This window comes from Chiloscyllium plagiosum, chromosome 2 (assembly GCF_004010195.1).
Source record: "Chiloscyllium plagiosum isolate BGI_BamShark_2017 chromosome 2, ASM401019v2, whole genome shotgun sequence".
NCBI lineage: Eukaryota > Metazoa > Chordata > Chondrichthyes > Orectolobiformes > Hemiscylliidae > Chiloscyllium > Chiloscyllium plagiosum.
This window is the reverse complement of record NC_057711.1, coordinates 101,579,485-101,602,572: the sequence shown is the minus strand read 5'-3', so window position 1 is coordinate 101,602,572 and position 23,088 is coordinate 101,579,485. Positions and strand designations below refer to the sequence as shown.

The following is a 23,088-nucleotide window of genomic DNA, read 5'->3' as shown; positions in this document are numbered from 1 at the left end:
GGGCTACCTTCTTGAAATGTTTTGAGGGGTCTGGCCTCAGAACCAGATTGGAGGCTCTTTGTGGGATGTGTTTTAGATTAGATTAGATTACTTACAGTGTGGAAACAGGCCCTTCGGCCCAACAAGTCCACACCGACCTGCCGAAGCGCAACCCACCCATACCCCTACATTTACCCCTTACCTAACACTAGGGGAAATTTGGCATGGCCAATAAGGAAACTCACGCAGACACGGGGAGAATGTGCAAATTCCACACAGTCAGTAGCCTAAGGTGGGAATTGAACCCGGGTGTCTGGCCTGTGAGGCAGCAGTGCTAACCACTGTGCCACCGTGCCGCCCACGGTGTTCTATAGTTCCAAATTGGAATCCGGGTTGTTGGACTTGAAGGCAGCGAGTGGTAGGTGTTACTGTCTTTTGTTCTCAGTGTTGAATTTGGTTGGTTTAAACAGTGGTTGGGATAGCAATAGCTGTTTCTTCACCAAGAGTTTTCTGGGGGTGGAAGACATTGCGGGTTTTGCAAAATGTGATTAAGGCTAGGTTGCTGGAACTAGCAGACAAACTGCGGTTGGAGCTGTCTCTTTCTGTGAGGAAAGGAGAGATAATTACAGCTATAGTTCAGCATTTACATTTGCTGGAAATGCCATCAGAATCTTTAGAGATGGCTAAAATTCAGTTGAACATAAAGCAGCTTGAGTTTGAGGCAAAAGACAAGGAAAAGGCAACAGAAATGAAACAGTTTGAATTATTATTAAAAGCAGAAGAGAGGGAAAGGGAGAAAGAGAGGGAGTTTGAACTTTAGAAATTGGCACTTAAAAGTTCAAAAATTCGCTTTCTGAAGTAGTGAGAACTCTTGTGGAAGAGCATAGAGTCATAGAGATGTACAGCACGGAAACAGACCTTTCGGTCCAACTTGTCCGTGCCAACCAGTTATCCCACTCCAATTTACTCCCATCTGCCAGCACCTGGCCCATATCCCTTCAAACCCTTCCTATTCATGTACCCATGCAGATGCCTTTTAAATGTTGCAGTTGTACTGGCCTCCCACAACTTCCTCTGGCAGCCCATTCCACATATGCACCACCCTCTGCGTGAAAATGTTGCCCATTAGGTCTCTTGTATATCTTTCCCCTCTCACCCTAAACCTATGCCGTCTAGTTCTGGACACGTCCACCACAGGGAAAAGACCTTGTCTATTTACCTTATCCATGCCCCTCGTGATTTTATAAACCTCTATAAGGTCACCCGTCAGCCTCTAGGGAAATAGCCCGAGCCTATTCAACCTCTCCCTATAGTTCAAATCTTTCAATCCTGGCAACATTCTCGTAAATCTTTTCTGAACCCTTTCCAGTTTTACAACATCCTTCTGATAGGAAGGAGACCAGAATTGCACATAATATTCTAAATGTGGCCTAACCAACATCTTATACAGCTGCAACGTGACCTCCAAACTCCTATACTCAATGCTCTGACCAATAAAGGAAAGCATACCAAATGCCTTCTTCACTATCCTATCTATCTGTGACTCTACTTTCAAGGAGCTATGAACCTGTACTTCAGCAGAAAATAAAAATGGCAAGATTAGCAGCTCAAATGGCTGATGGTTATGAGTTGATCCAAAGTCAAAGTAAGTCAATGTCAATCCGTGGGGCATGGAATTGGGGAAAAGAGAAATCCTTGTGTAGAAAGGGAAAGATAAATCTTGGTGAAGATAATAAGAATAACTTTCCACAGTGTAAAAAGGAAACCCTTGAAAGGGAAAGAGAAGTTAAAAAGCTCCAATGTTTTTATTGCAGTAAAGTAGGCCACATGAAATAAGTGTTGATGGGTTAGGAAAAACACTGAATCCAGATGTAGGTAAACAGGGTAAGCCAGTGAATGTCGTTGGAGTGGTAACAGAAAACACAGTGGAGACTAGAAAGCTGCGCCAAAAGGTACAAGCTGATCGGAGGTTGGTTAAGGAGGAAGTGCCAGATCTTCTTAAAGCTTATACCTGCAAAGGTAAAGTTCACTCGCAAAAGCCAGGAGCAGCAGGTAAATAGGTTGCAATATTAAGAGATGCAGGATCCTCTCAATCTGTAATTTTGAAAGATGAGGAGGCATGTACTTCTGAAGGACTATTGCCAGATAAGGTACAAGTAATGGAAATTCACTTTGAAATAAGAAGTATTCAATTATGTAAAAGTGAGGTTAGAGTGTCCAGTGAAAAGTGGTGAAGTCGTGGTAGGAGTACTGGTCAAACTCTCAGCTCCAGGAATACAATTTGTCCTTGCTAATGAGACAGCTGGTTCACAGGAAGGAGTGCTGGCCACTATGGTTGAAAAACCAGTGGAAACTCAGGCAACTGAACTGTTGCAAGAGACATATCCTGGGATTTTTCCTGACTGTGTGGTAATGAGGTCATAAAGTAACCAGTTGAAACAGGAGAGATCAAAGAGTGCAGATACGAAAATTGAAGTGGAACTAGCAGAGCACCTGTTTGATCAGGTGGTGGAGACAAACCAGGAGCAGATAAATGACACAGGAGACACCTTTAGCTCAGATAAGTTCACCTACAACAGAAAGATGAAAATTTAGAGAAATTATATCAAATGGCATACACAGAAAAAGAATCAGAATGTATCCCTGAATGTTATTATCTTAATAATTATGTTTTAATGAGGAAATGGAGACCATCATGTATGAAAACAGACGAGAAATAGGCAGAAGTTCCTCAAGTCATATTGCCAGTGGGTATAGAAAGGAGGTGTTGCAAGTGGCACACGAGCTACCACTAGGGGATCATTTAGGAGTGAGAAAATCTCAAGCATAAACATTACATAAACATTTAAAACATTACATAAACACTACATAAACATTACATCTCAATACATAAACATTTTTATTGGCTGGACTGCCCAAGGATATAGTTGAATTTTGCCAGAAGCGTCAAACATGACAGGTAATTGGAAAACCAGAGGCAGTAATAAAACCTGCACCTTCAATACCTATTCCTGCATTTTGAGGAACCTGTTAGAAGAGTCTTAACTGATTGCATAGTATTCCTACCAAAACAAAAAGTGGGAATCAGTATTTGTTAACAGTAACAGATGTGTCCACTAGATTTTCAGAGGGTATTCCATTACACATTATCACACCTAAAAGGTTTGTAGATGAGTTTACTCAAAATTTTCACTAGATATGGACTACCTGCAGAGATACAATCTGATCAAGGGTTAGACTTCACATCACAAGGAAGTTATGGACAGCTTCGGAATAAAGCAATTCAAATCTACTGCTTACCATCCAGAGTCATAAGGAGCACTAGAAAGGTAGCATCAGACATTAAAGACCATGTTGAAGACTTATAGTCACGACTGTCCAGATAATTGGGTTACGGGAATTCCATTTGTACTTTTGCGATCAGAGATGCACCAAATGAATCAACCAAATTAGTTTTTGGGCATGAAGTGAAAGGGCTGCTAAAATTGATTAAGGAGGAATTGGTATGTCAGAATTAAGAGACCACATATTTGAACTATGTGTCAAATTTTCAGGACCACTTTAAAGCTGGGGAGTTGGCTAGACAGCATTTAAAAGTATCACAACATACAATGAAATGGGAAGCAGACAAGAAATCAAAAACTTGCAATTTTGCTATTGGAGATAACATTTAAGTGCTACTTCCAGTGATATGTGAACCTTTAAAAACAAGGTTTAGTGGACCTTATCAGGCTGAAAGGAAATTGAATGAGGCAAACTATTTGATAAGGACTCCAGACAGAATGAAATCTCAGAGTATGTGATTTGAATATGCTCAAAAGATATTCTGACAGGGAAGGAAAGCTAAAGAAAACTATTATTGATTACAACACGGAAGGAAGAGGATTCTGAATTGGACATTCCTCAAATTAAATGAGGGTGGCTCAGTGGTTGGCATTGCTGCCTCACAGCGCCAGGGACCCGGGTTTGAGTCTGCCTCGGGTGACTGTCTGCAAGGAGTTTGCACATTCTCCCCGTGTCTGCATGGGTTTCCTCCAGTTGCTCCAGTTTCCTCCCACAATCCAAAGGATGTGCAGGTCAGGTGAATTGGCCATGCTAACTTGCCCACAGTGTTAGGTGCATCAGTCAGGGGTAAGTATAAGGTAGGGGAATGGTCTGGGTGGGCTACTCTTCGGAGGGTTGGTGTGGTCTTGTTGGGCTGAAGGGCCTGTTTCCATACTGTAGGTAATCTAATTTAATCTAAATTGGACAATGAGGAAGTTGTCAAAAATTGGGACAAATTATTGAATTACCTTCCAAAGGAAAATCGAAATGACTCATACTAGGCGGTACAGGGGCTCAGTGGTTAGCACTGCTGCCTCACAGCACCAGGGACCCAGGTTCGATTCCAACCTTGGGTGAGGAATTTGCACGTTCTCTCCATTTATGCATGTGTTTTCCTCCCAAAATCCAAAGATGTGCAGGTTAGGTGAATTGGCCATGCTACATTGCCCACGGCTTTCAGGAATGTATAAGCTAGATGCATTAGTCAGGGGTAAATGTAGAGTAATAGTATAGGGGAGAATGGGTCTGGGTGGGTTAGTCTTTGGAGGGCTGGTGTGGACTTGTTGGGCGGAATGGCCTGTTTCCACACTGTAGGGATTATATGCATCTATGACCTGAAAGAGTTATTGCTATCAAATGGGGATATATGTGGAAATAAGCTGGGAAGGAGTAACCTAATTATGTATGATGTAGATTTAGGAGATGCTGTTTTGATTAAGCATTCCAATTGGTGTAACTTCTAAAGTTGGCACAGCTTCAAAAGCATGCTCCAAGATGACATAATCAAAGAAAGTTACAGTGACTGTAGCTCAACCATAGCAATGGGAATTTGCACGTTCTCTCCATTTATGCATGTGTTTTCCTCCCAAAATCCAAAGATGTGCAGGTTAGGTGAATTGGCCATGCTACATTGCCCACGGTTTTCAGGAATGTATAAGCTAGGTGCATTAGTCAGGGGTAAATGTAGAGTAATAGTGTAGGGGAGAATGGGTCTGGGTGGGTTAGTCTTTGGAGGGCTGGTGTGGACTTGTTGGGCGGGATGGCCTGTTTCCACACTGTAGGGATTAAGAGTTATTGCTATCAAATGGGGATATATGTGGAAATAAGCTGGGAAGGAGTAACCTAATTATATATGATGTAGATTTAGGAGATGCTGTTTTGATTAAGCATTCCAATTGGTGTAACCTCTAAAGTTGGCACAGCTTCAAAAGCATGCTCCAAGATGACATAATCAAAGAAAGTTACAGTGACTGTAGCTCAACCATAGCAATGGTGCCAAAACCAGATGGTACCCAACTGTTATGTGTGAACTCTCACAAAGTTAGTGAAGTTATGAAGACTGATGCAAATCTGATTCCACATTTGGAAGACTGTGTTGAAAAGGTGTGACAAGCGACTTATATTATTAAGTTGGACTTGCTCAGAGGATACTGACAGATATCTTTGAAAGAGCAAAGGCAATTTTGGCTTTTGTAATGCTGAATGGATTGTATCAGTTTAAAGTCATGCCATTTGGTATGAAAAATGTGCCAGGCACGTTTCGGAGGCTAACCACTCAGGCCATTGCTAGATTACTCAACTGTGTCGTATATATAGATGACCACATGGTGATTTTCAGTTATACATGGAAGGAACATTTATCAGACACATTCAATCGACTTCAGAAGACAGGCTTGGTGATAAACCTGGCTAAAAGTGAATTTCCCAAAGACCAAGTCAATTTCCTTGTTATTGGACATGGACAAATGGCCATACAGGATGCAAAAACAAAGGTAATTGGGAAGTTTTCCAAACCATTGACAAAAAGATCACTACTACAGTTCCTGGGATTAAATGGATTTTATCTAAAATTTGTGCCAAATTTTAGTTGTGTGACTGCTCCATTCACTGAATTGCTAAAGAAAGGCGAGAGGTTTCAGTGGACAGCAGATCATCAGAATCGCTAAAGAAAGGCGAGAGGTTTCAGTGGACAGCAGATCATCAGAAGGCATTTGACAGCCTGAAAGCTGTGTAAATCACTGCCCCAGTATTAGCCACACCTAATTATGCAAAGCTATTCACGGTAGCTACCGATGCAAATGATATGGGTGTCAATGCTGTGCCCTTGCAGGAAGACAACAAGAAAATAGAAGGACCTATCAGATGTTTTTCCAGGAAATTGAACCTTTATCAGCAGAACTATTCGACAGTTGAGAAGGAGACTTGAAGTTTGGTGTTGGCGTTACAACGTTTCAATGTTTATGTTATCAGTAACATATCTGAGACAATCATATACACTGACCATAACCCATTGAAGTTGTTGGAGCGTTTTAAGGCCAAAACTGCCAGACTGTTTAGATGGATCTTGTTGTTACACCTATTTAATTTGAAAATTGTGCATGTGACAGGACAAAAAAAGGTGATTGCCAATGCATTGTTGAGATTTGAATGAGAAATGGAGGTGTTCGGTGACAGGAGTAAAGCAGATTTAAACAAAGTGTAGTAGTGCGTGCTTGCATGATTATTGTCGATTGTAATGTATATGCATGCTGTAGAGTACTAACAATTTAAGCGGTTTTAAAATGAAGCCATCTTTGGATATTGAGTTCATTTTTTTTTTAAGGGAGGACGTGTGATGATGCTGCTTCTTTAACAAGGTTATGTTGTCCCTGTGTTTTTTCAGACAGGTTGTAAAAGACGTGGAATCCAAAAAATCTAAGTTTGAAGGGTTTCGGACCAATTTGACTAAAGCTAACAGATACTGCCTCAGGCAAAAGGCTTTTAAGTTTAAAAAATGAAAGAGGAGTGGTACAATGAATGGGGAGTGGTCAGGTCACTCAGCTCTGTGGCACGGGGCGGCATGCTGGTGCAGTGGTTAGCACTGCTGCCTCACAGCACCAGGGTCCTAAGTTCAATTCCAGCCTCAGGTGACTGTCTTTTGTGGAGTTTGCACATTCTCCCTGTGTCTGCGTGGGTTTCCTCCGGGTGCTCCAGTTTCCTCCCACAGTGCAATGATGTGCAGATCAGGTGAATTGGCCATGCTAAATTGTCCATAGTGCTAGGTGCATTAGTCAGAGGGAAGTGGGTCTGGGTGGGTTGCTCCTTGGAGGGTCGGTGTGAACTGGTTGGGCCGAAGGGCCTGTTTCCACACTGTAGGGAATCTAATCCAATCTTTACTCTGGTTTGATTTGGTTTTCGGCAGTCTGGCTATACACTGAAAGTAGTCAGTGTTGTGAAGCTGCTGGACCCAGAGAAGCAGGTCCAGGCCGATCCTCCTCTCTCTCTGACTTCTCTCCTGTAAGACCCTGTGTTTGGTTTTACCTTTTGGGCCAAGGGGATTTGATGTGGATTGTTGCAACTATTGGAACAGCATTATTAAGGTGAGATGATCTGTTGGGTTTTTGGAGAGGTTATTCGGTATTCTGTTCTCTTTTGTTTGTGTTTCATTCAGTAGTCTTGTACATAAATTCTGTTTTGTTTAAAACTAAATGTTTTGACCAACTGCTTCCCTCCTGGAATATCTGCGATACACCTGCTTAAAGCAACAAGCAAAGTTAGAGTCTGGGCTACTTTCTTGAAATGTTTTGAGGGGGTATGGCCTGGTCCATAACAATAGTTCTTTTCAAGTTGCGTCATAGGTAGGCAGGGTGATGAAGAAGACGTTTAGCATGCTTGCGTTCATTGCTCAGTTCATTGAATATAAAAGTTGAGAGTGTGGTGCTGGAAAAGCCCAGCAGGTCAGCCAGCATCCAAGGATCAGGAGAATTGACGTTTCGAGCAAGAACCCTTCGGAAATGAGCAATGTTACCTGACCTGCTGGGCATTTCCAGCACCACACATTTACTCTGATCTCCAGCATCTGCAGTCTTCATTTTCTTCTCATTGAATATAGAAGTTGGGACATCATGTTGAGGTTGTTCAGCATGTTCATGAGGCCATTTTTGGAGTACGGTGTATGGTTCTGGTCTCCCTGCTACAGAAAAGAGATTATTAAATTGGGGAGGATTCGGAAAGGTTTTACCAGGATGTTGCTGGGACTGGAGGATTTTACTTATCAGGAGAGGCTGAATAGCGTGGGACCTTTCTCCATGGAGTGTAGGAGATTGAAGGGTAACCTTATAGAGGTTTATAACATCATGGGGACAAGTATAAGGCAAACAGCACAGATCTTCCCCTTAGAGTGGGGGATTCAAAACTTGGGATCATATTTTTAAGATGAGAGGAGAAAGACTTAAAAGGGACTCAAGGGGCAACATTCTTAACACAGTGTGATTCTTATGTGAAATGAACTGCCAGAGGCAGTTTCAACATTTAAAAGACATTTGCATAGATCCATGAATAGAAAGGATATGAGCCAAACGTGGCAAGTGAGACACGTTTCGTTTGGGAAACTTAGAGTCATAGAGATATACAGCATGGAAACAGAACCTTCAGTTCAGTTCGTCCATGCTGATCAGACTTTCTACATAAATCTAGTCCCATTTGCTAGCATTTGGCCCATATCCCTCTAAACCCTTCCTATTCCTGTACCCATCCAGATGTCTTTTAAATGTTGTAAATATACCAGTCTTTGCCACTTCCTCTGGCAGTTCATTGCGTACATGCACCACCCTTTGCATGAAACCGTTGCCCCTTAGGTCCCTTTTATATCTTTGCCATCTCTCCTTAAACCTTCTAGTTTTGGATTCCCTTATCCCGGGGAAAAGACCTAGCCTATTTACCCTATCCTTGCACCTCATGATTTTATAAACCTTTATAAGGTCACCTCTCAGCCACTGACACTTCAGGGAAAATAGCCTCAGCCTATTCATCCTCTCCCTAAAGCTCAAACCCTCCAACCCTGGCAACGTACTTATAAATCTTTTCTAAATCCTTTCAAATTTTACAACATTCTTCCGATAGAAAGGAGAGCAGAATTGCATGCAATATTCCAAAACTGTCCTCATCAATGTCCTGTACAGCCACAACATGACTTGGTAAGTGCCCATTGACGTCCCCAATTTTTCACAAAGCATGGAAAATTTCACTGATTTTCTAAAAATAGCAAAACATTCAAGCTGGATTTTAGTGACCCCCATCCTGACTAGCATCAAACCAGCATAGCATAAGTTTTTTAAATTATTTAGATTCTGACAGTGGCTTCGACTTTTTTGACCCCAACTGCATGAAACTATCATACTATCCATATGATTACTTCACAATTTAATTATTTTCCAGGATGTCAATGAGTGGAATATCAGTCGTTTGAATACTATTTTGGATGTGGTAGCAGAAGAAAGCGGCATAGCTATTGAAGGTGTAAATACACCATATTTGTACTTCGGCATGTGGAAAACAACATTTGCATGGCATACTGAAGATATGGATCTGTACAGCATTAACTATCTGCATTTTGGAGAGCCAAAATCTTGGTATGTATAACAGCATTTGTTTTATTTCTTGTTACATGTATTGAAGTCCTGGCAAAGATCATGTTTTTGTTTTGTTTTCCTCCTTTTAAAGATGTACTAAACATTCTTTACATTTAGTACAGTGATATATCATTATATTGAGGAGAAATAATGTTCCCTTAATTCTCCAATGTCCTGCTTACTAGTTATAAGAATTTGAGCTATTAGAGCAAGAGAAGACTTGTACTGCTCTTTAAACCTGATCTATTCTATATGAACAAAGCTAATTTTGGGCTTCATCTCTACTCTTCTGCCTGCTCCCGATACCCCTGGACTCCCTGAGAGATGGAAAATTGTCTCTCTCAGCCTTCAGTATCGTCAGCTTTGACGTGTCTGCGACCCTCTGGGTTAGAAAATTTTAAATGTTTGCAACATGTCCAGTGAAGAAATTTCTCCTTATTTCAGTCCAAAATGACCATCTTATCCTGAAACTGTTCCCCCAGCAGAAACACAGTTCTACTGTGTCAAGTCTTTACATAATCTTGAAAATGATACAATCACCTCTCAAGCTTCAAAACTCTAGAGTATACACATTCAATTCACTCAGCCTCATATCATGGGACAGTTCTTTCATTCTGTGGGCAAATTTAGTGAATCTTTCCTATGTCAACTCCAATGCAACTTTCTTAAATATGGTGTATCGTATTCCAGATATGGTATTGCCAAAACCTTGTACAATTTATTTTCCTAATTGTTTGCTTAACTTGCATGTTAGCTTTTTCATATTTTTTGTGCAAGTACTTGCAGATCCCTCTGAACACCAACACTTACAAGCTTTATTCATATTTTTAGAAAAATCTGCTTTTCTATTCTTATGACCAAAATGAATAACCTGAAACTTTTCCATCAATTGTTCCTCATCTGTCCCCTTGTTTGCCCACTCACTTAACCTTTCCGTTTGCAGGTTCATTTGTATCCTTATAATAGTTTGCATTCGCATGTAACATCAACAAACTTGTATACATTATTTTCTCTGCCTTAGTCTTTGTTATTTATATAGATTGTATATTGCTTAGGCCTCAGCATTTATCCTTGTGGCATTTCACTTGTTACAGCCTGTTGTTATGGACCAGACCAAATCCTCTCAAAATATTTTAAGAGGATAGCACAGACCCTAATTTTCCTTATTTTAAAGGCAAATGCCAGGCATTGCTTTCCAGATGCAATTCAATTGGTCAAACTACCAGTTTTGAAGCAAAACACACTTTATTCATACACCATAGTTAAAATACAACAAAAGAAAGAAGAACTTGGAATAACAACTCTACTGGAAAGCTTACCAGAATAATAGATTATTTAACTACTAAACAGTAATTGTTCCAATATAGTAACATCCCATAAACACATATTCGGCAAAGGCAAATTTAGTATACAAGATTCTCATATACAGTTCTCCAGTCCAAGAGGGGAAAAAAATCGAGAAAACTGAGAGACTATCAGGGAGAGATATTTTGCAGCTTCTAAACCCAGCTTCAAGACCCCAGCAACTGCTACTACACATCCTGGTTCTGTGATCCCACCCATTTGGGCTGTTTCTATTATTCCAATTTTAAAATAAAACCCTTAGGCCTCTCAAGCTATTTATTTTATGGGCTCCGAGTAGTCCAATTGGCACCTCTGTCTCAACCTTTCTTCATAAAAAAAGCTGGGACAGAATACACCTCTTAAAGCCACTGAATTGTCATACTGTCAACTTGAAAATGCCTCATTTATCCCAACTCTCTGCTACTCATTTACCTGTCCTTTCTCTGTGCTAACATATCATCTTTGCTAATGTATCACTTCTGCATGTGCCCTTATTTTGTGTCTTAACCTGCCTGAGTGCCACCTTATCAATTGTCTTTTAGGAATCCCAAGTATACGGCATCTGCTGGATTCTCTTTATCCTGCCAGTTACAGTTTCAAAGTCTTGAACAAATTTATCAACTAGAGTTGCTCTTTCATTGCAACAGATTTGACTTATTCTAATCACTTTTCTCAGAACATTGTAAAGACTGCCTTATTAAAAGGTTCCAGCACTTTGCAGATGACTGATGTCAAGCCAACTGGCCTGTATTTCCCTGCTTTCCCTTCCTTTCTTGAATATAGGTGTAACATTTAATAACTTGCAATCTGCTCAGACTGTCCCAGAGGGAATTTTGGAGAATCATAGTTAATACATGCGCTATACCTCAGCAGCTATATTTTTTGTCGTTTAGAATCTGGAATGTAGACCACACCTTGAGATACGTTTATGCATATTATACTGACATCTGAGTGCTGTTTGTCTTCTGATTTTTGATTTGATCACTTTGCTGCTGGTAGGATTCAACTGACCGTAATGGACAGAGGAGACCCAATAACGTATTTGCACCATTTCAGGAATGGTATTGTGCTCTTACTGAAAGCTAAATGGTTAGTTTTTGGGGTATTTATGTGTACATGTGTGTGAGAGTGAGCATGCACATACAAAATTAATATTAGATTGTGCACTTTAAATACTTGCCTTAAAATATTCTCAGAAGCCAATTGATGACTGTTCATAACTCTGACATTCTTTGCTTTGAAATAACAAATGAAGAACAGTATTCTGCACCCAATTTGAAGCAGATCACAGAATTTTCCATGTAATAGTATATTAGAATGTAAAGTAATAACTTTTGTGACACTGGTTTTGATTTTTGTTGAAATGGACAAGTGTCTGGAACTTAGTTCAAGCGATTTATTCTATTTTGTTTGAAATTGTATCCAAGAAATGAACTAGATAGTCAGATTTATTGGATAGTTTGTTCAGTAATTTCACAGCCCACGTTTTAAGGGAGCTTCAAATGAAACATGGGCTGTGAAATTACTGAAAATGATCCCATCAACATGATCTATTTTTTATAATTTAATTTGATACAACTGAAGGTTGCAGAATTCTGTAATGGTATGTTTGTTTCATTTGCAGTGCCAGTTTGTTTACAAAAGAAATGAGTGAGTTACTTTGTGACCTATTGAAGGGTTGTGAAGATGTGTACCAGAAGAGTGCTCATGATGTTTGACAGTTGCCACAGATAATGAGAAGTGAGGAAAGTAGCAGGTGCAGTGTGCAAGTAGGAAGAAAGAGTTTTAGTAAAGATTGAAAAAAAGAAAGTACTTGAGATTTCTTTAGTAACTTTGCAACTGTAGGATGTTTGAATGCTTAACAGTCAATTATCGATTTTTTTGAAATGTGGTCACAGTAGCAGTGCAGGAAATGCAACAATTGAATTTGTGCACAAGGCCTCACAACTGCAGTTAAACAAAAGATCAGTTATACAGTCATAGTCATACAGCATGGAAGCAGACTCTTTGGTCCGACTAGTACATGCCAACCATATTCCCAAACTGAAGTAGTCCCATTTAACTTGTGGTTGGCCCATGTCCCTCAAACCTTTTCTATTCATGTACTTCTCCAAATCTCTTCTAAATGTTCTAATTGTACCAGCATCTATCACTTCCCCAGGCAGTTCATTCCACACATTAATCACTTTCTGTGTAAAAATGTGGCTCCCAATGTTGTTTTTAAAACTTTCTATTCTCACCTTAAAAATATGCTCCAAGTTTTGAACTCTCTGCAGGGAAAGACCTTTGCTATACACCTTACGTATGCCCCTCATGATTTTGTAAACCACTATAAGGTCAACATTCAACTTCCTACGCTCTAGTAAAAAGAAAATCTAGCCTATTTTTATAACTCAAAAGTTCCATTCCTGGTAAATCTTTTCTGAACTAGCTCCAATTTAATAATATTCTTCCTGTAGCCGGGTAACCAGAACTGCATACATTACCCCAGAAGAGGCCCCACCGTCTTGTGCAACCTCAACAGGATGTCTTAAGTCCTGTACTTAATAATCTGACCAATGAAGGCAAGTGTGCTAAATCGTTTGTAACCACCCTGTCTACCTGTGATGCAACTTCTAAAGAAGTATGTACTTGAATCCCTAGGTTCTGTTCTCCAACACTACCCATTAATTGTATGAGTCCTGTCCTTGTCTCTTGTACTAAAATGCAATACCTTGCATTTATCCAAATTAAACTCCATCTGCCAGTCCTCAACCCATGGCCCAAGTGATCAAGATCTCTTTGTAAACTTAGATAACTTTCTTCACCATAGTGTACCACCAATTTTGGTGTCATCCACAAACTAAATAATCATACCTCATAAGTTCTTATCCAAGTGGCTTGTATAAATGACAAACAAAAGTGGACCCAGTGTCCATCTTTGTGGAACGTCACTGGTCACAGGTCTTCACCACTATCCTCTGTCTCCTAACATCAAACCAATTTTGTAACCAATTGACAAGCTCTCCCTGAGTCTCATGTGACCTAACTTTACTAATTAGTCTGCCATTCGGAACCTTGTTAAAGGCCTCACTAAAGTTCATAGAAACAATGTCTACTGCTCTGACCTCATTAATCTTTTTGGTTACTTCCTCAAAAAACTCAATCAAGTTTATGAGACATGATTTCTCTTGTACAAAACCATGTGGACTATCCCTAATCAGTCTTTGACCCTCCAAATGCATGTAAATTGTATTTTTCAGAATCACCTCCGACAACAGTTTTAGTTATTGGCTGAGGTATCAGTGTTTTCCAGAGTTCTGGGGAAAATTTGCCTTGATGTTAGCTGTGTCATAGAATTTTGCATTCTTTAATGACTAATCTTTCTGTTTTGTTTTACTAAATCTCTAATAGTTTTGTTTATGTGTTTTATAGAGATCTGTCTCTTGATTAAACATTCTTAAATTATAAAACATAGGCCCCAAGTTATCCGAAAGCAGTGTTTTTAGAATTGTAAGACTGGATGATTAAGTTGCAACAATGGCCTTTAGTAGAGTGATGTTCTTTTCCTGTCGAATGTGGGAGATGAGGGATAATTTCAATATTACTGATGATAATGTTTGCAAGAAGTGTGTTTGGTTGCGAATCCTATGAGATCTTATGGTTAGGTTGGAGCAGCAGTTAGAGCAAATTAGAAAGTTACAGGAGCCAGGGTAGTGATGGATGACAGTTTCAGGAAGGTATAAAAACTGCAGGTACAGTCAGATAGATGGGTTACTTCTAAAAGAAGGAGAGGTAGCAGATATGTTAGGAGTCTACTGTGGCTATCCCCATCTCAAACAAATATGTTGTTTTGGAAAATGTAGGGGGTGATGGGCTCTCAGGGGAATGTAGCACGAACAGCCAGGTTTCTGGTACTGAGATTAGCGCTAATATAACAAGGGGAACGTCAGGTTCCAAGTCATTGATTGATTGATTGTGATAGGGGACTCTCTAGTCAGGGGCACAGGCAGATGTTTCTGTGGTCGATAACGAGGGCATCAGAATGGTGTATTGTCTGTCTGGTGCCATGGTCAATTTGTCTCCTAGAGGGTGTAGGATTTTCTCAAAGGAGGGAATGACCTCCTGCTGGTCATTCTATACATTGGAACCAATGATATAGGAAGAGCAAAGTTCTGAGGAGAGAATATAGGAAATTAGAAAACCAGTTCTCAAGGTGAGTAATATCCGGATTACTCCCAGTGTTATGCCAGTCAGATAAGGAATAGCAGGATAGAGCGGATGAATATGTGGCTGAGTGGCTCGTGTAGGAGAGAAGGATTCACAGTTTTGGATCATATAGAATCTCTTCTGGAGTAGCAATAACCTGTTTGGGAGAGGTCATAGCACAGAAACAGATAAGTGTATAATTTTAAGTATAGCCTTGCTGTAAATCTACAATAGTGAGGACAGTGGGTTCTTTCTTGATTATATGTTTTATTGATTAAATTTTAAACGTATAAGCCATAAGTATTAAGTTAGCCTGGAACAGTGTTTTGTAGAGCAATAGGATGGTGCTATTTTCTGGGTCTGTAGATGGAAGGAGCAAAAATGGCCTTTAGTAGAGTGATATGCTCTTTTTGTTGGATGTGGGAGTTTCAAGAGAGTTTACTTGTTACTGAGGATTATATCTGCAATAAATATCATTGGTTGCAAATCCTGTCTTGTCGAATGGATCGGTTGGAGCGACAGTTCCAGGCAATCAGGAATTTACAAGAGCAAGAGGGTGTGATGGTTGGCAGTGATAGGAAGGGAGAAAAGCAACAGATACAGTCAAGTAAATAGGTTAACAGCAGGAAAGGTAGGAGAGATAGTCAGGTAGTGCAGGAGTTTAGATTAGAGTGGTGCTGGAAAAGCACAGCAGTTCAGGCAGTATCCGAGGAGCAGGAAAATCGACGTTTCGGGCAAAAGCCCTTCATCAGGAATACAGGCAGAGTGCAGTGTTCCAAGGCGGAAGATAAGGCATTCTTCCTCCAGGCGTCGGGTGGTGAGGGAGCGGTGGTGAAGGAGGCCCAGGACCTCCATGTCCTCGGCTGAGTGGGAATTGAAATGTTGGGCCACAGGGCGCTGTGGTTGATTGGTGCGGGTGTCCCAGAGATGTTCCCTAAAGCGCTCTGCTAGGAGGCGTCCAGTCTCGCCAATGTAGAGGAGACCGCATCAGGAGCAACGGATACAATAAATGATATTGGTGGATGTGCAGGTAAAACTTTGATAGATGTGGAAGGCTCTTTTGGGGCCTTGAATGGAGGTGAGGGAGAGGTGTGGGCGCAGGTTTTGCAATTCCTGCGGTGGCAGGGGAAGGTGCCAAGACGGAAGAGTGGGTTGTAGGGGGGGTGTGGACCTGACCAGGTAGTCACGGAGGGAACGGTCTTTGCGGAAGGCAGAAAGTGGTGGGGAAGGAAATATATCCCTGGTGGTGGAGTCTGTTTTGAGGTCACGGAAATGTCGGCAGATGATTTGGTTTATGCGAAGGTTGGTAGGGTGGAAGGTGAGCACCAGGGGCGTTCTGTCCTTGTTACGGTTGGAGGAGTGAGGTCTGAGGGCGGAGATGCGGGATGTAGACGAGATGCGTTGGAGGGCATCTTTAACCACATGGGAAGGGAAATTCTCGATGCTACTTTCTCCCCACCCCCACCCTCCTCTCATTTATCTCTCCATCCTTCAGGCACTCTGCCTATATTCCTGATGAAGGGCTTTTGCCCGAAACTTCGATTTTACTGCTCCTCGGATGCTGCCTGAACTGCTGTGCTTTTCCAGCACCACTCTAATCTAAACTCTGGTTTCCAGCATCTGCGGTCATTGTTTTTACCAAGGAAGTGCAGGAGTCATCTATGGCTATTCCCATTTCATACAAGTATGCTGATCTGCAAAATGGAGGGGGTGATGGATTCTCAGGGGAATGTAGCACAAACAGCCAAATTTCTGGTATCAAGACAGGCTCTAATGTAATGAGGGTTATGTTGGGTTCCAAGAAATTGATTGTGTTAGGGGACAGTCTAGTCAGAGACACAGACAGACATTTCTGCAGCCAGCAGCAAAAAATCAGAATGGTGTGTTGCCTCTCTGGTGCCAGGATCAAGGATCAGAGACAGTGCAGTATGTTCTGAAAGGGGAGAGAGACCAGCAGGAGGTCATTGTACACAGTGGAACCAGTGACACTAGAAGGGAAAAGGATGAAATTCTGAAGGGAGAATATAGAAAGTTTGGCAGTAACTTAAAAAGGAGGTCCTCGAGGGTAGTAATATCTGGATTACTCCCAATGCTATGAGCTTGTGAGTGTAGGAATAGGAGGATAGAACAGATGTGTGCATGGCTGAGGAGCTGGTGTATGGGAGAATGATTCACATTTTTGGGTCATTGGAATCTCTTCTGGGGTAGACGTGACTTGTACAAGAAGGATGAATTGCACCTGAATTGGAAGGGGACTAATATACTGGCGGGGAGATTTGTTACAGCTGCTCGGGACGATTTAAACTATTAAGGTTGGGGTTGGAACCCAGGGAGCTAGTGAGGAAAGAGATCAATCTGAGACTGGTACAGTTGAGAAAAGAAGCGAGTCAAACAGTCAGGGCAGGCAGGGACAAAGCAGAGAACAAGATAGGACTGATACATTGAATTGCATTTATTTCAATGCAAGAGACCCATCAGGGAAGGCAGATGAACTCAGGGCATGGCTAGGAACATGGGACTGGGATATCATAGCAATTACAGAAACATGGCTCAGGGATGGGCAGGACTTGCAGCTTGATGATCCAGGATACAAATACTGCAGGAAGGATAGAAAGGGAGGTAAGAGAGGAGGGGGAGTGGTATTTTTGATAAAGGATAGTATTACAGCTGTACTTACGGAGGATATTCCCGAAAATGCATCCAGGGAAGTTATTTGGGTGGAACTGAGAAGTAAGAAAGGGATGACTACCTTATTGGGATTGCATTATAGACCCCCTAATAGTCAGCAGGAAATTGGGCATCAAATTTGTAAGGAGATTTCAGTTATTTGTAAGACTAGTAGGGGATTTTAACTTGTCTAACGTAGACTGGGACTGCCATAGTGTTAAGTGTTTAGATGGAGAAGAACTTGTGAAACATGTACAAGAAAATATTCTGATTCAGTTTGTGGATGTACCTACTAGAGAAGGTGCAAACCTTGTCCTACTCTTGGGAAATAAGTCAGAGCAGGTGACTGAGGGAGCACTTTGGGGCCAGCACCATAATTCTATTCGTTTTAAAATAGTGATGGAAAAGGATAGACCAGATCTAAAAGTTGAAATGCTAAATTGGAGGAAGGCTAATTTTGATGGTATTACGCAAGCACTTTCAGAAACTGATTGAGGGCAAATCGTTGCAGGTAAAGGGACAGCTGGAAAATGGGAAGCCTTCAGAAATGAGATAACAACATCCAGAGACTCTATATTCCTGTTAGGGTGAAAGGAAAGGCTGGTAAGTGTAGGGAATGCTGGACAACTAGAGAAATTGAGGGTTTGGTTAAGAAAAAGAAGGAAGCATATGTCAGGATAGATTGAGTGAATCCTTAGAAGAATATAAAGACAGTAAGAGTATACTTAAGAGGGAAACCAGGAGGGCAAAAAGGGGACATGAGATAGCTTTGGCAAAAAAAGGTTAAGGAGAATCCAAAGGGTTTTTACAAATACATTAAGGACATAAGGGGAACTAGAGAGAGAAAATCGGGCCCCACAAAGATCATATCAGGCAGCATCCGAGGAGCAGGAGAATTGACGTTTTAGGGCAAAAGCCCTTCATCAGGAATAATGAAGGGTTTTTGCCCAAAATGTCAATTCTCCTGCTTCTTGGATGCTGCTTGATCTGTTGTGCTTTTCCAGCACCACACTTTCTACTCTAATCTCCAGCATCTGCAGTCTTCACTTTCACCCCCTCGAAGATCAGCAAGGCCACCTTTGTGTGGAACCACAGGAGATGGAGGAGATACTAAACTAGTATTTTGCATCAGTGTTTACTGTGGAGAAGGACATGGATGATATAGAATGTAGGGAAATAGGTGGTGACATCTTGAAAAATTTCCATATCACAGAGAAGGAAGTGCTGGATGTCTTGAAGCGCATGAAGGTGGATAAATCCCCAGGACCTGATCAGGTGTACCCAAGAACTCTATGTGATAGGAAAGTTATGGAAGTGATTGCTGGGCCTCTTGCTGAGATATTTGTATAATCGATAGTCATAGGCGAGGTACTGGAAGACTGGAGGTTAGCTAACACGGTACCGTTATTTAAGAATGGTGGTACGGATAAGCCAGGGAACTATAGACCAGTGAGCCTGACATTGATGGTAGGCAAGCTGTTGGAGGGAATCCTGAGGGACAGGATTTACATATATTTGGAAAGGCAAAGACTGATTAGAGATAGTCAACATGGTTTTGTGCGTGGGAAATCATGTCTGACGAACTTACTTGTGTATTCTGAAGAAGTAACAAAAAAGATTGATGAGGGCCGAGCAGTGGACATGATCTATATGGACTTCAGTAAGGCGTTTGACAAGGTTCCCCATGGGAGGCTGGTTAGCAAGATTAGATCTCATGGAATACAGGAAGAACTAGCCATTTGGATACAGAACTGGTTTGAAAGTAGAAGACAGAGGGTGGTGGCGTAGGGTTGTTTTTCAGACTGGATACTTATCAGTGGAGTGCCACAAGGATCAGTGCTGGGTCGACTACCTTTCGTCATTTATATAAATGATTTGGATGTGAACGTACAAGGTATAATTAGTAAGTTTGCAGATGACACCAAAATTGGAGGCGTCGTGGACAGCGAAGAAGGTTACTTCAGATTACAACGGGATCTTGATCAGATGGGCCAGTAGGTTGAGGTTGGCAGGTGGAGTTTATTTTAGATAAATGTGAGGTGCTGCATTTTGGGAAAGCAAATCTTAGCAGGATTTATACACTTAATAGTCAGGTCCTGGGGAGTGTTGCTGAACAAAGAGACCTCGGAGTGCAGGTTCATAGTTCCTTGAATATAGAGTCACAGGTAGTTAGAATAGTGCAAATGACATTTAGTATGCTTTCTTTCATTGGTCAGAGTATTGAGTACAGGAGTTGGGAGGTCATGTTGCAGCTGTATAGGCTGTTGGTTTGGCCACTTTTGGAATATAATGTGCAGTTCTGGTCTCCTGAGCTGAAAAATGTGTTGCTGGAAAAGCGCAGCAGGTCAGGTAGCATCCAAGGAGCAGAAGCCCTTCTTCCCGAAATGTTGATTATCCTGATCCTTGGATGCTGCCTGACCTGCTGCGCTTTTCCAGCAACACATTTTTCAGCTCTGATCTCCAGCATCTGCAGTCCTCACTTTCTCCTAGTTCTGGTCTCTTTCCTGTCTGAGGGATGTTGTGAAACCTGTAAGGGGTTCAGAAAAGATTTACAAAGATGTTGCCAGGGTTGGAGGATTTGAGCTATAGGGAGAGGTTGAATAGGCTGGGGCTGTTTTCCCTGGAGCGTCGAAGGCTGAGGGGTGACTTTATAGAGGTTTATAACATCACGAGGGGCATGGATAGACAAAGTATTTTCCCTGTAGTGGGAGAGTCCAAAGCTAGAGGGCATAGGTTTAGGGTGAGAGGGGAAAGATATAAAAGAGACCTAAGGGCAACATCTTCTTGCAGAGGGTGGTGAGTGTATGGAATGAGATGCCAGAGGAAATGTTGGAGGTTGATGCAATTGCAACATTTAGAAGTCATCTGGATGGGTATATGAGGAACAAGGGTTTAGAGGGATATGGGCCAGACGCTGGCAAATGGGACGTGAAATGTACCTGATCTGGGACTAAAGGGTGGCACAGTGGGTTGGGATGTGTGGTCGGCATGGACGAGTTGGACCGTGCTGTACATCTCTATGATTCTACGACCTGTTTAAGAAGGATGGGTTGCATCTGAATTGGAAGGGGGCTAATATATTGGTGGAGCGGGGAAGGGATGGCGGGGGGTAATTATTAGAACTATGTAGGATGTTTAAACTAGTTAGTGGGTGGGGAGGTGGTTGGCAACCAGAGAGACTGAATGAGTAGGGCTGATAATTTAAATTGCTTTTATTTCAATCCAAGAGTCTGACGAGTAAGGCAGATGAATTGGGAACATAGCACTGGGATATTACAGCTGTTACAGAGATGTGACTCAGGGATGGACAGGACTGGCAGCCAAATATTTAGGGTATGAATGCTGTAGGAACGACAGAAAGAAGGGCAAGAGAGGAGGGGTAATGAGGCATTTGATTAAGGATAACATTACTGCTGCACTGAGGAAGGATGTTCTTAGGAGTATGTCCAGTGAACTTATTTGGGTGGAACTGAGAAATAAGAAGGGGATGATCACCTTGTTGGGACTGCACTTTAGACCTGCCCAAGTGATCGGTAGGAAATTGAGAAGCAAAGACTGGGACTGCCATAGTGTTAAAGGCTTAGATGGTGAGGAATTTAAGTGTAAAGGGATGACTGGAAGGTGGGAAGCCTTCAAAAATGAGAGTCCAGAGACAATAAGTTCCTGTGAAGGTGAAGGGTTAGGCTGGTAAGGTGTTGAGAAATTGAGGTTCTGGTTAATAAAAGGAAGAAGTATATGTCAGGTGTAGACAGCAGGGATCAAGTGAATCCCTTGAACAGTATAAGGGCAGGAGGAGCATACTTAAGAGGGAATTCAGGATATAGATAGCTTTGGCTTTGGGTTAAGCAGAATCCAAAGGGATTCTTCAAATACATTAAGGACAAAAGAGTATCAAGGGAGAGAATAGAGCCCCTTGAAGATCAGCAAGGCTGTCCATTGTGAAACCGCAGGAGATGGGAGAGATACTAAATGTGTGTTTTGGATCAGTGTTCACTGTGGACAAGGATATGGAAGCTAGAGAACTTGGGGGAATAAATAACCATACCTTGAAAAGTGTCCTTATTGCAGAGGAGATCCTAGACACCTTCAAATGCATAAAGGTGGATAAAACCCTGGTACCTGATAGGTGTACCCCAGAACTTTGTGGAAATCTGGAGAAGTGATTGTGGGTCCTTTGCTGAAATATTGTATCATCGATAGCCACAGGTGAGGTGCTGGAACTTTGGACATTGGCTAGTGTCATGCCATTATTTAAGAAAAGTGGTTAGAAAAATTTAGGGAACTATAGACTGGTGAGCCTGACATCAGTGGTTGTTGGAAGCGATTCTGAGGGACAGGATTTATGTGCATTTACAAAGGCAAGGACTACCTAGCGGTAGTCCACATTGGCTTTATGCATGCGAAATCATTTCTCACTAACTTGGTTTGAGTGTTTTGAAGAAATGATGAACAAGATTGATGATGGCAGAGTCATGGATGTGGACTTCAGTAAGGCGTTCGACATGGTTCCGTATGATAGGCTGGTTAACAAAGTTAGATCACATGGAATACAGAGAGAACTGGTCATTTGGTTATGTAATTGGCTCCCAAGTAAAAGACAGATGGTGGTGTTGGAAGATTAATTTTTGGATTGGAGGCCTATGACCAGTCGTATGCCCTAAGGCTTGGTGTTGGGTCTGCCGTTTTTTGTCATTTGTATGATTTGGTTATTTTTGATTTTTGCAGGTATGGTTACTAAGTTTGCAGATGACACCAAAATTGATGGTGTAGTGGATAGCGAAGAAGGTTATGTTAACGAACAATGGGACATTGATCACATGGGCCAATGAGCCAAGGAATGGCAGATTTAATTTAGATAAATGCGAGGTGCTGCATTTTGGAAAGGCAAATCAGAGTAGGATATATACACTTAATGGTAAGGTTCTGAGGAGTGTTGCTGAACAAAGAGACTTTGGAGTGCAGGTTCTTAGTTCCTTGAAAGTCGCAGGTAGACAGGATAGTGAAGAAGGGTTTGGCACGCTTGCCTTTATTGGTCAATGCATTGAGTGTAGAAGTTTGGAAGTTGCGTTGTGGCTGTTCAGGTCATTGTTTAGGCCACTCTTGGAATATTGTGTTCAATTCTGGCTTCCCTGCTATAGAAAAGATGTTATGAAACTTGAAAGGGTTCAGAAAAGATTTACGAGGATGTTGCCAGGGTTGGAGGGTTTGAGCTATTGAGAGAGGCTAAATAGACTGGTGCTATTTTCCCTGGAGCATCGGAGACTGAGGGGGTGACCTTATCGAAATTTATAAAATCATGAGGGGCATGGACAGGGTAATTAGGCAAGGTCTTTTAACCCAGCAGAGGTGAGTTCAAAACTAGAGGGCATTGGTTTAAGGTGAGAGGTTAAAGGTATAAAAGGAACTTTTTTTCATGATGATGAGTGTATGGAATGAGCTGTCAGAGGAAGTAGTGGCGACTAGTACGTTTAAAACA

The 23,088-nt window shown here is 41.6% G+C and overlaps 1 protein-coding gene across 6 annotated transcripts in view; it reads left to right on the top strand.

Annotated features, from left to right (window-relative positions):
* Positions 1–23,088, top strand: part of LOC122562270 (lysine-specific demethylase 4C-like) — a 437,697-nt gene that overhangs the window by 80,699 nt on the left and 333,910 nt on the right. For all 6 annotated transcript variants that reach the window (XM_043715065.1, XM_043715046.1, XM_043715057.1 and 3 more), the window contains one exon: positions 9,220–9,413. In XM_043715065.1, coding sequence (XP_043571000.1) covers positions 9,220–9,413 — 194 coding nt within the window. The remainder of the gene's footprint in view (positions 1–9,219; positions 9,414–23,088) is intronic.